The sequence below is a fragment of the Lycium ferocissimum genome, chromosome 12, assembly GCF_029784015.1.
Source record: "Lycium ferocissimum isolate CSIRO_LF1 chromosome 12, AGI_CSIRO_Lferr_CH_V1, whole genome shotgun sequence".
NCBI lineage: Eukaryota > Viridiplantae > Streptophyta > Magnoliopsida > Solanales > Solanaceae > Lycium > Lycium ferocissimum.
In genome coordinates, this window is record NC_081353.1 from 41,469,038 (window position 1) to 41,482,059 (window position 13,022).

Sequence of the window (13,022 nt, forward strand, 5' to 3'; positions counted from 1 at the left end):
CATTACAACAACGACAGTCGGTTAAAAATTAAATACACCCCTCATAAAATTTTCTGTAACTTGTTCAGTTTGTCCTCTTTTGTCTCATAAAAAAAGTCAAGACGAATATTCTGTTAAAAAAAAAAAAAAAAACAGGTTTCTTGCAAGACATCCTCAGATAAACATGCTGAGTCGGTTCCTTAATCCAATCATATATGCAAGTATACACTAAATTACTCCACATATATATATATACACACATATAGAGACCTAGTTGTTTCTCTCTCTTTATATCCAGTTTTAATTTCTTAATTGAGGTACCATTTTCATTTCTCTTCTTATTTTTGTTTGTAGAATTGTGGGTATTTCTCAGTTTTGGTAGTTATATTGATGGTATTGTTTGATTTGCTCTTTCATTTTTTCACAAGTTTGAACCTTAATGTGGAAGTTATGTAGCCAAAGATTTCTTTTTTCAGGGAACCCTAGCTTGTTTTGGATAAAGAATCACTGAATTTGTATTGGTTGTGGCTTTTTTTGTGAAAATAGGGGTTGGATTCTTTTCCTTTTCAGTAAATTTTGAATCTTTGTGGTTTCTTGATAAATTATTAGTGGGTTATCTTTAAGACTAGTTCAATTAATGTGATCTTTGGTGCACCCAATGGTGTTGTCTAGTGATCAATGAAGTGGATTGAGAACCATGAGCTCTCATATTTAATTACTGACTGAGGCACAAAAAACTAGATGATTTCTTATTGTCTGTGTTCGCGCGGTGGGGATTCTTAGGTATTGTGATGGTGGGGTAGTAGGTATCCGGTTGGATTAGTCGAGGTCTGAGCGGAACACCATGGTTATAAAAAAAAAGTGATCTTTAGTACTGCAGAGAATCAATTTTTGGGGTAGGGCTAGGGTTAAGGATTATGGAGCAGTTTCCTTCTAAATTCATAGAATATTTTGCAATTGGGAAAAACTGTTAATTTTTGTTGTTACACTTACATTTAGGTTCAGGTGTGGATAAGGGTGAGTTTTAGAGTACTTCTAGTTCTAGAGAATCCCTAATATGACTTAACAAACAAGTTAGTTACCAGTATTGGAATAAAATGGACCCAAATAGAGCTGAACATATAGAGGATTCTTATCACTAATCTCAACTTCTATGGGTTGAGACGTTTTGATTGAGTTGGGCCAGGGGCGGAGCCAGCTTATATCCAGGGGGTTCATCCGAATTTTTATGCGAAAAAAATACAAGGTATTTTCAAACTTAAAATTATTTTATTTTGTGTATATATAGTAGGTGTTGAACCCCGACTTCTTCGTATATTTACCTTTTAGATCAAGCTTGAACCCCTCATGAAAATCCCCGAAGTTGGGCAACAGTTAATCCTTTCTTCCACCTCTTCCCTTTGTTTCTTGTGGCTAATTGACTTGTAATAGGGACAATGTATGAAATTTTCAGCCCAATGCATGCTTTGGTCACAATTATTTGGATTTAAATCCAACTTTTAAGTATAGTTCTCTGTTTTGCAGTTGGTTCTTGGGAACTAGAATTTATCAGCAAGAATTTTTATCAAGTAAGGTGGCGTTAAGCCTAGGCTGCTCAATGGGGTTGGATAAGCAGCCGAGTGGTATTCTTGATACTTTAAAAATGGAGACAGTCAGGACAATCTTTCACTCATATCCTTACCCACACGAGCATTCACGTCATTTTGTGATTGCAGTAGTTGTGGGATGCTTGTTTTTCATATCATCAGATAACATGCACTCACTTATTCAGAAGTTCGATATCAAGTGGTGGTCTATGTATGCTTGTTTGCTCGGATTCTTTTACTTCTTTTCGTCTCCATTTATTGGGAAAACAATCAAACCAAGTTATTCAAATTTCAGTCGCTGGTAAGTCATGTATTTCTATTTATGTTGTAATACTCCTCCGTCCCAATTTATGTGAAGGTGTTTGACTGGGCACAGAGTTTGAGATAGAAAGGAAGAGGAATACTTTTGAAACTTGTGGTCTAAATTAGCCATCGATATTTGTGTGGCTATAACTCATCTCATTAAGGGTAAAATGGGAAGTTTGAAGTTAAATTGCTACTAAATATAGAAAAGTGTCGTTCTTTTTGGGACTGACTAAAAAGCAAAGAGTGTCACATAAGAGGGAATAACTCATTTGTGAGTGAAATCTGGCTAACGAAAATTGCTAATAGAGAAATTCCATTTGCAGGTACATTACCTGGATATTAGTGGCAGCTATATACCACCTTCCAAGTTTTCAATCGATGGGAGTAGATCTCAGGATGAACCTCTCTTTGTTTCTGACATTATACATCTCATCCATTTTGTTTCTTCTTGTTTTCCATGTTATATTTCTCGGGCTTTGGTATCTTGGACTCGTTGCTCGTGTGGCGGGAAAGAGGCCTGAGATTATGAAAATCTTTCAAAATTGTGCTGTAAGTTTCAAGAATGCATCTTAAGCTAACATAAGGTTACTGCGGTCCTTATCTTATTGCTTCATCATCTCTTAGGTTATAAGTATAGCCTGCTGTGTTTTCTATAGCCACTGTGGGAACCTCGCCATAGTAAGGGAAAAGACATTTGACTGGCGGAATTCATGGTTTTCGCTGTGGAATAAGGGAGAGGGAAACACATGGCTTGCGAAATTCATCCGCATGACTGAATTTAAAGATCAAGTTTGCAAATCTTGGTTTGCTCCAGTTGGGTCTGCTAGTGATTACCCATTCTTGTCTAAATGGGTCATCTATGGAGAGGTATTATCTCTGATGAATTAAATGTTTTATACTTCCCGGCTGAGAGATAGAGGATCTTATGCTGCTATTTTTCTTTTCACTTTTTGATTTCACCTTTCCAGTTGACTTGCGGCGGCTCATGTGCAGAATCATCAGATGAAATTTCTCCAATCTATTCATTGTGGGCCACTTTTATTGGCCTCTATATGGCAAATTACGTTGTGGAAAGGTCATCAGGGTGAGTAACTCAATTTTTTGTTCACATGTTAGAGATTGTTTCTCTTTCCCTGTCAAGGGGGATGTGGATTGTTTCTCTTTCCCTGTCAAGGGGGATGTGGACGACTATGTTGCTCGGACTCTCCTAAAATGTTGCCGAACCCATCCTCCAAAAATGCACTACTTTTGGAGGATCCGACAGCGGGGCTTTAAGATCTGAATATAAGGGCTTTAGATCTGAATATAAACATTTTGGGTAGTCTGGTTCTGGAAAATATGCTTATCTTTTGTGCTAGAATTACTTAGGTAATAGATTATATATTGTGGATTATATATGCTGTCAAAATCTACTTACTAGTCAATTAGCGAATGTTCCATAATGGATGTAAGGATTAAGCTTTCCATCCCCTAGGGTTAGCTTCTCTCCAATATGGGCATTGTTGATGTTATATCGTTTAAAGAGGAAAACCTCAAATGACTGTTACTTTCTCCAAAAAAAAAAAAAAAAAAAAAAAAAAAGAGGAAAACCTCAAATGTTTTTCTAGCGTCACTAGTAAATGCGACATGTTATGCTTATTTAAAAATGCAATTGGCCAGTCTTCCTAATATAATTTGTTAATTCCTGGCTGATCATCATATTTCTTATGCTTTAAATGTTATACCTGGTTGGTTCTATGAAGCACAGAAGGTGTTAAGCATATTAAGTATTTTGAAGGCTTAAGTTTTGATCAGTTTTAAACCTTACTCTGTTAATTTGCCTGCATAGAGGAGATTGTTAGCACCATTGCACTATCAGCCTTATGTAATATTCCAAGGTCTTGTTTTTGTTCTCTAACAGATTAATGTGTAATTATCAACAGATGGGCTCTATCACGCCCTTTATCACTGAAGGAGTTTGAGAAATTGAAGAAAAAGCAGTTGAAACCAGAGTTTTTGGATATGGTTCCTTGGTATTCAGGGTACATTCTTTACTTGCATCTCTTTTTGACTCTTTCTTCAACCAGTGGCACCACAATTCTTTAGGGAAGAAAGTTCATTAAACCTCCTTATATAACATCATTTTTTTTGAGTAAAACCTCCTTATATAACATCATTATTACCGCAATTACAGGACATCTGCTGATTTATTCAAGACAGTGTTTGACCTCCTGGTCTCGGTAACTGTATTTGTTGGGCGTTTTGATATGCGCATGATGCAGGTACATAATGATGCTCTGGGTTCATGCTAAAAATATTCAACTTTCAGTGTGATATTTCTCCTTGTAAAAATATTATAAGATACTGTTGCAAGATCCTTGACTTTTCAGAGGATCAAGGATATATGTTTCCTCCTACTTTTAGTAAAGCATTTCCTTCGTTTACAGAGAATGATAAGTGTAGGCAGAGGTCAAAGTGGATTTTATATTTTCCTATAATGAAATGTGCACTGAGAAATAATGATTGTGTAAGAGGATATAAGTTAGGCTCACCTTAACATAATCTATCTTTCCCATTGTCAGGCTGCTATGAGCAAGGTTGAAGATGGAGCTAAGCAGGAGGATCTTTTGTATGACCAGTTTAGTGAAGAGGAAGGTATCTGGTTTGATTTCATGGCTGATACTGGGGATGGCGGAAATTCTTCCTACAGTGTGGCACGCCTTCTTGCTCAACCTTCAATCCACGTCCAAAATAAAGGTTCCATGCTTACACTACCACGTGGACGCCTGCTTCTTATTGGTGGTGACCTTGCGTAAGCTCAAAGTTTTCTTTATAGCATTAGTGTTTTGTGCATTCTACATGAGGAATTGCATGTAAATTGTAATTTATGCAATTTTGGCTCATAAAGCATCGCCTTATGAGTTAAAGCATACTTATTACCCAACTATGGTTAGTTCCCATATCATTTGAGTCCTCTATTAGATATCTTCTAAATAGCTAGGATTAAAATCTTGTGCATTTCTGCGGTTTCCTAATATTCTTCCTCAACTGATACTTTCTGGATTTACTTCTGTGAATTCACTTATTCTGTCCACTTACCAAGTTGGTGAAAGAACTTCCACGTGTTGAAATAGAGTTATCCAGACATGAAAAATAATTGTTGAAGCTGGTGATTTGAGCTATTAATGTCAACTTGTTGATCCACCTAATACATACACACACACACCCCCCCCCCCCCCCACCCCATGTAGGTGAGAAAATCGTCCGTGACTAGCTATCCTTATTCTCCTTCCAGGGATGGTTAGGAATATGGGTGCGGGAGGCTGAGGGACGACCACAATGAGTACGCCTTTTTTTATAGGATCAAAAGGCTTTTGTTCGATCGAGGAATATATATGTGTGTGTGCGCGCGCGCGCGTATGCGTGTGTGTGTGTGTTGATATGGTGTGCTTTGTTGTGTATCCTAGCGCTGATGGCTGCCTTGGGAGACTTGTGCTAAAATGTTGATATCATCTTCTATATTTTGTGGCTGTGGTCTCTTGTCAGGTTTGATGACTTTTGTGGTAATGATAAGGTGCTCTGTTGTCTTTGATGATGTTATACAAAGCAGGGATTATTATGTGCCTACAATTTTCCAGTCTAAATCATTGAGTCAGTTCATTTCTTAACTTTCACGCTATAAGAAGATACACTTTGCATTTGCAACAAATACTTTATTTACTTAAAATGGTTTAACAGAATACATTAACATGTCAATATTTGATGCTTGAAATCATTGTGAAGAAATGTCTGAAAATGAATAGGCATCATCTCAATGCTGACACCAATCCCAGGGCAACCATTTGAATATAATTAGTGTGAAAAGCAATTTCTTTTCCTCTTCATTGAATGCATAGATGTGCTGTCTAATCATGCTTATGGGATGTTACCAAGATGGACTCTTCTCTCTAAAACATCAGTTCTTTGGCATATCAATTTGGCAGAGACGCCAAATTGACCTAGACATTTTTCTTCTTTAAGTTTCAGAGCTTAGAACTTGGAAGTATAATAGTGTTCAAACTGTGTTAAGTGATACTCTTTTTTTGGCTTTCATGCAGGTATCCGAACCCATCAGCTTTTACATATGAGAGGCGCCTTTTTCGTCCCTTTGAATATGCTCTTCAGCCTCCAATCTGGTATAGGGAAGACCATATTGCCGTTAACAAGCCTGAATTACCTTCCGGGGTGACTGAACTCAGGCAGTATGATGGACCTCAGTGTTTTGTTATCCCCGGAAATCATGGTTAGTTTAGTTCCTAAGCCTGTGCCCTGTGGGCTTATACTCCTGTCTTTCTAGGAGAGTTGTATTGATCTCTTCATGTTCTATTAGGGTTTTGTTTGTTGCTTTAGTTCAAAGTCCTTTTTGTGTACTTCTGCAGATTGGTTTGATGGACTTCAGACTTTCATGAGGTACATTTGTCACAAGAGCTGGTTGGGTGGGTGGTTTATGCCTCAAAAGAAAAGCTATTTTGCCTTGCAGCTTCCGAAAGGGTGGTGGATATTTGGTCTTGATCTTGCTCTGCATTCTGATATTGATGTATACCAGTTCAAGTTCTTCTCAGAATTAATAAGGGACAAGGTATCTTATTAGTACTTTCTACCTATGGTTGTCCTGTTGCATTTTATGAGTCAGCCATGTCGCTAGGTGTGCCAAAATTTGTCCTACTTGTTCAAATATAGTTCTACTTAACTGGACATAACATTTTTGTGCAGATATTGGCTGTTAATTGTTGCAAAACATCCTGAACCAAGAGGTTAATATGGTAAATGATAATGATTTAAAAAAAGTTCTTGTGGTAGATAATCTTTTTCACATTGCTAAAATGAGTAATGGTAGATGGTAATTACTCACATGTATAAATCAGCAATGGTACTGGTTTTTAATTCTGCAGTCAATTATACTTGGGTCTAGGTTAATATCCTTTTCCAGCAACACATTTAAGAAATATATAAGTTGATTTGTTTCTCAGCCAAGGTCATATTATGTCTCTGTCATTGAGGTTTTCCTTAGCTTTCACAGTGAGTGAAGGCTGGCAAAAGTGATCAAATTCTTGTGCAAAGTTTGTTGGAATGTAAATATGTTAAAGAGTGACTAAATCTCTAACTCTTTCATGCTATCTTTTGTTTTTTGGTCACATCTTTGCTTAGATCTGAATTCCCCTGACATTTGTACAATAAGTTACCTTGTTTGGTACTTTGGTTAAATATATAAGGTGGATACAAGTAATATCTAGACTTCCTATGGTACTTAAAAAGCTAGGTCTTAAACAAGGAAGAAGCGAAAGTGGAACAATTTTATGCCTCTCCATCTAAGTGTGTCATTCTTGTACTTTTTGGTGAATGTTAAGAAGTAAATGGAAATGATATTGCTGTCCTTAAATGACATTGAGTTAAGCAAGATAGTTAAACTGCTAATCTCTTTTACCTGTCCCTCTACCTTTTAATGAATATGGAGGTAAGCTTGTTAATTGCGCTTCTTTGTGAATATCCTAAGCCCAGTTCCAACAGTAGTACCAGCTACTCTGAAGGAGATATTTTAGAGCACTATGATTAACAGTGTCTTGCTAAAGTTCAATGGTAGACACTGAGTTCAACAATGTTTTTTTTTTTCCAGTAAAAACTGTTAATAAGACTGTCTATATTAACTTGGAAGTTTCAGTTCGAACGTCATTTTCTGTTCCTCTTTTTTATTTTTTTAACTCAAGCTTATAGTTATACTTTGAAAAAAGCATGGTGATTGTACTGGATAAGGAGAGAATTAATGATCCATAGATTTGGCGTTTGCAGAATGAGTATGATCCTATCATGTTCATTTAGATAGCAGCAGATGCTTATGGTTTCGTCAAGCATTACTTACTGTGTTCTTATAAATTTGTGCATTTACCATGTCTTCTTTATCACCCCCACCCCAAAACCAACCAATCCCCCTTTAGAGAGTTGAAAACTTTAACCCTGATTAATGGATTTCAGGTTGGTAAGGATGATTCTGTGATCATTATGACACATGAACCTAGTTGGCTTCTCGATTGGTACTTCGATCAAGTTACTGGAAAGAATGTCTCGTACTTGATACGTGACCATTTAAAAGGGAGATGTAGACTTCGAATTGCTGGGGATGTGCATCATTATATGCGCCATCAGTTTGTTGAATCGAAATCAGATAAACCAGTTTATGTCCAGCATTTACTTGTTAATGGTTGTGGGGGTGCTTTTTTGCACCCAACACATGTCTTCAAAAATTTCAACAAATTATATGGAACATCCTATGAGTGTAAAAATCCTTACCCAACTTTTGAAGATTCAAGTAGGGTACGTAATCAATCTCCTTTATGTTATATAGACGGACTATTTGGTGCTTAAATAAGGCCTGCAATATGCTTTGTTGTTAAAATGAGTTGTAAGATGTTTATAAATATTTGCAGATTGCTTTGGGAAATATATTGAAATTTAGGAAGAAAAATTGGCAATTTGATTTTATTGGTGGCATCATATACTTCGCTTTGGCCTTTTCTATGTTCCCCCAGGTAACTTCCTTTTTGATTTTTGATGTATTTCTTTTTTAGGTTTACTTTAGGTATCATTTTCCGCTCTGCCCCCATGGTTTTCCCAGTTAGGAGCTGTTTGATAAAACTAATATCTGAAAGCTTAAGTTGAAGTTGTATCTCAAAATAATTTAGATCTCTTAGTTTTAGGTAATGGAAATGTTGTGTTGCACTGTCTGATATTATCACTAAAAGTAAGTTGTTTCCTTCTATGTACTGTAAATTATCAAGCTTTCGATGTATTAGACAGTATTTTGGTATTGTGCTGTTTAACTTTATAATACATTTTTTTAAAATATTTATTAAATTAACCATCTGGTTGTGTTCATTAATAGTTAAATGTGTCCCATTTCCAAAAAAAGAGGGTTAAACATGTTGACTCTTTGTTTTTTTTTAAAATAGGGAAAGTTTAGTTAGCTGACTTTTAAATATGAACTGATGGATTCTTTTTAATTTATTTAATTATTTATTGTGGTGCAGTATATGAATTTATGGATTGATGATTTTCAGTTGTGTGTTTATTGCTTTCAACATTTTAAGTGTCTTTTATGCATTAAGTGATCTTATATTGTCAAGTAAATCCTTATAAAAAAAAAAAAAAAAATCAAGTAAATCAAATGTGTGACTATGTAAGATAACATTGAGTTTACACGTGTTCATGTAACATATTCAGTTAAATGTTTTATTAAATTACTGAACAGACTCTTCGATTGAGACTTCACATTTTAAGTCTGATTGAGAATGTCATAAAGTCTTCATCTAAGATAGAAAAGTTCTAGTGCCTTGATAGATATGACTGATTATTTCCCATTTGCTTCTAGTGTCAGCTAGATCACATTTTCAAGGATGATACATTTTCGGGTCACATGGGAACCTTCTTCGGCACAGTTTGGGATACATTTATGTATATATTCGGACGCTCATACGTCTCCTTGACTGGCGCAGTGCTGCTATTAGTAATTGCAATAACCTTTGTGCCATCCAAGGTGCCTTGGAAAAAGAAAGTAGTAATTGGGATTCTTCATGTGTCTGCACACCTTGCTGCAGCTGTGATTCTTATGCTCTTGCTGGAATTAGGCATTGAGACATGTATTCGGCATAACTTACTTGCGACTTCTGGTGAGATTTTGCATTTTGTCTTCTGTTGTTTGATTGTTTTGTCTTAAGCTAATTTAATTTCATGCGTATATTCTGTATTTAGTTTTCTCTCTTTGCCTTAACTTCAGTGATAGTTACTGACTATTGAATACAATCTTAAAGCTTAGGTGAAATGCCCCAAGTTAACATGAAATTCACCTATCTTTTTGAAATAATCATTTTCACCTTCTCTTAACTAATAAGAACCTCCTCTTATGCCCTTTCTCAGTTATGAATTTATGATCCATCTTTCAGACTCAAGGCATTTGATTCCATGACCTGAGGGCTCAAAATTTTCATCCTTTTAGAATGATACGAGGACCTTGAATCCATTAATTAACTATTCAATTGAAGACTGAGTTTTACTTGAGCCATTCTTGAGAGATTACCTAACTGAGCCTCAATTTTGTTTCATGTTTTTGAACTCCTTTGCTAACTATTGAATGTTGTAATCCAGGTTATCATACTTTATATGAATGGTACAAATCTGTGGAGAGTGAGCATTTTCCAGACCCAACGGGTCTTAGGGCACGTATAGAACAATGGACATTTGGCCTTTACCCAGCATGTATCAAATATCTCATGTCTGCTTTTGATGTTCCTGAGGTAAGAATGTGCCCCATAAGGGTATTGCTTTATGACGACTCAAATCACTTAGTTACATAATCTTTCCTTTATTGATGCATGTTTCCAGGTAATGGCAGTCACCAGGACTACTATCTGCAAGAAGGGAATGGATTCCCTATCTCGAGGGGGTGCTGTAATATATTATGCATCCGTCTTCCTCTATTTTTGGGTCTTTTCTACTCCGGTGGTTTCTTTGGTTTTCGGAAGCTACCTATATATTTGCATTAATTGGCTTCATATACATTTCGACGAAGCCTTTTCATCACTCCGTATTGCTAACTACAAGTCATTTACACGGTTTCATATCAACAACAAAGGCGATCTCGAACTTTTTACCCTTGCAGTTGATAAGGTATTTTGCCACTTTTCAGTATAAACAGGTTAACAAAAGTCAAAGAAAGAATATACATTCCCAGAATTGAACTCTGTATCCGTTGATTCCTCTAATATCTGTTAAATTTGTAGGTTCCGAAAGAGTGGAAACTGGATCCTAATTATGATATGGAGCCAAAGCAACCGCAGGAGCCAAGTTACCTTCGGAAGTTCCCAAGCAAATGGAGAGCAGCTTCCCCTAATCAGGATCCCATAAATACTGTACGGATTATTGACCAATTTGTGATTAAACAGACTGAAAAACATGATTCAGAATTAACGAATGGATCAGTTGATCAATAACTCATTTGATTACTGAACTCTTCTAGTGTCGGTCTGTATAGATAGGCTTTAGAATTTAGAAGGTAACTGATAGCAGAAGCTCTCTGGATAGAAACAGAATTTGTAAAAGCTCTGACAAAGGTTCATTGAAATCATAGTTTGTAAATTTTTTGTCTTTGCTTTGTCATTAGGCACTTCAAATATTTATATATTTTGCAAATAGGACTAATGTCTCTCATTTCACCAGTAATGGGATTGTATCCTTGTTTGATCTTGGACAATTTGCACCTCTTATGACCAAACTTTTGAGTAGTTAGCCCAACGTTTATTTTTGGGCATTTTACATAAAGAGCAAACATATGGGGTTAAAACATCCAGCATAGCTACAGTTTACATAATTACATGGTGCAGCAAACATTATAGCTTCCCCAGCATGTATTCAAAATTTCCTATATTCATGAATACAGTGAGTAAAAATGTATTTAAATTTTTTTTTCGTTGTATTCAAGTCATATGTATTCAACTCAATTGTATTCATTGTAGTTACTTTTACACTGTATTCACTTTATTATATTTAAAACCGGTTGTATACAAAAAAAATCCTTCAAAATACACCCCAAAACACAGAATTTTGCACTAAAAAAATTAATGAATACACTCAAAAACTGAATACAAGAAATAAATTTCACTCTATTCATTTGTATACACTTCAAAATTCACTATATTCATTTGTATACAAGAAATAAAATTAATAATTACACTCAAAACTGAATACAAGAAATAAAATTCGGGTCAGATTCCGACCAAATCTAGTTGTTTCCGTCCATATCTGACCGCTGTCACCGTCATCGTCATCAACACCGGATTGTATTCAAAAATAGAAAGCCACCTCCGGCCGTATCCGATTGTTTCCGTCCGGATGCGACCGGAATGCCGTTGCTCGCATCAGATACAACAACTATTAACGCCGGTCAGATCTGTACAACAACTCCATGAAAGCACCGTAAAAAAACCTCCATTACTGCTCCAACAGAGACCAGCGAAAATCGACCATGAAAACCATTGAAAACACCAAATAAACCACTAGAAACAACCCCAAAACAGCCACCGCATCTCCTCTCTCTAACCATCATAAAACTCATTATTAGACCACGGTGGCGACTGATGCTACTGCTACCGGCGGTGACTCATGCAACTGCTCGCTACGACGGTGGAGATCTGGGTGAAGGAGAAATGAGAGGCTAGAGAAGATGATGGCATAGTGGGGTAATATTAGCCACCAGTGGCGGTGAGGGAGGAGAATAGATAGCATTTCTGAAAAATAGAGAAAGAGAGGGAAGAGAGTGGTTGATGTGGTGAAGGGGCTGGCAGTGGCGGTGGTGTGGCTGCTCCGGTTCACCGGAGCCCGGGGGGGAGGGGACCGGACCGGCAACCGGTTAGAAAACCAGCCGGTTTCCGGTTTAACCGGTTCCAAAATTGGAAACCGGAACCGGCCGGTTATAAACTTAAAAAAAACCCTTTTTTTTTTTGTTTTTTTGTATATTATAGTATTTCTTAGTATATTTTAGGTATATTTATATATGTTATATAAGTTTATAACTAAAGTTTATATATGTTATATAAGTTTATAACTATATGTTTATATATATATATCTCTCTCTCTCTCTCTCTCTCTATATATATATATATATATATATATACACACACATATATATATATATATATATAAGTCATAACTTTCTATTTATAACTTAAGTATATTTAATAGATATTTATAAATGCTTAGAATATACTTATAATATAAATATACTTAAGTTATAAAATAGAAATATAAACTTATATAGTATACATTAACTATATATATATATATATATATATATATATATATATAAATATATATATATATATATATATATATATATATATATATATGTTTAAGTTATATGTATACTATATATATTTATAACTTATATATGTTTATGTTATATATATACTATATATACTTATATAACTTAAGTTTTATGTATACTATATATATTTATAACTTATATATATATGTTTAAGTTATATGTATATTATATATACTTATATAACTTAAGTTTTTTCTAAGTTTATAAATTCCTATTTTATAACTTAAGTATATTTATATTATAAGTATATTCTTAATATATTT

General features: G+C 35.3%; 1 protein-coding gene across 2 annotated transcripts; it reads left to right on the forward strand.

Annotated features, from left to right (window-relative positions):
* The first annotated feature begins 95 nt into the window (after window positions 1-95).
* Window positions 96-11,024, forward strand: LOC132041000 (uncharacterized). 2 transcript variants are annotated; one of them, XM_059431721.1, is made up of 16 exons: window positions 96-296; window positions 1,504-1,866; window positions 2,195-2,420; window positions 2,496-2,738; window positions 2,840-2,955; window positions 3,794-3,892; window positions 4,045-4,132; window positions 4,433-4,662; window positions 5,948-6,132; window positions 6,269-6,468; window positions 7,860-8,198; window positions 8,312-8,413; window positions 9,253-9,550; window positions 10,026-10,174; window positions 10,263-10,547; window positions 10,661-11,024. In XM_059431721.1, exons 2-16 carry the CDS (start codon window positions 1,577-1,579, stop codon window positions 10,868-10,870), a joined length of 3,060 nt encoding a protein of 1,019 aa, XP_059287704.1. In that variant the 5' UTR covers window positions 96-296; window positions 1,504-1,576; the 3' UTR covers window positions 10,871-11,024. The 2 variants fall into 2 exon arrangements, with proteins under 2 accessions (XP_059287704.1, XP_059287705.1); XM_059431722.1 differs by having other exon boundaries at window positions 176-200.
* Window positions 11,025-13,022: the final 1,998 nt, after the last annotated feature.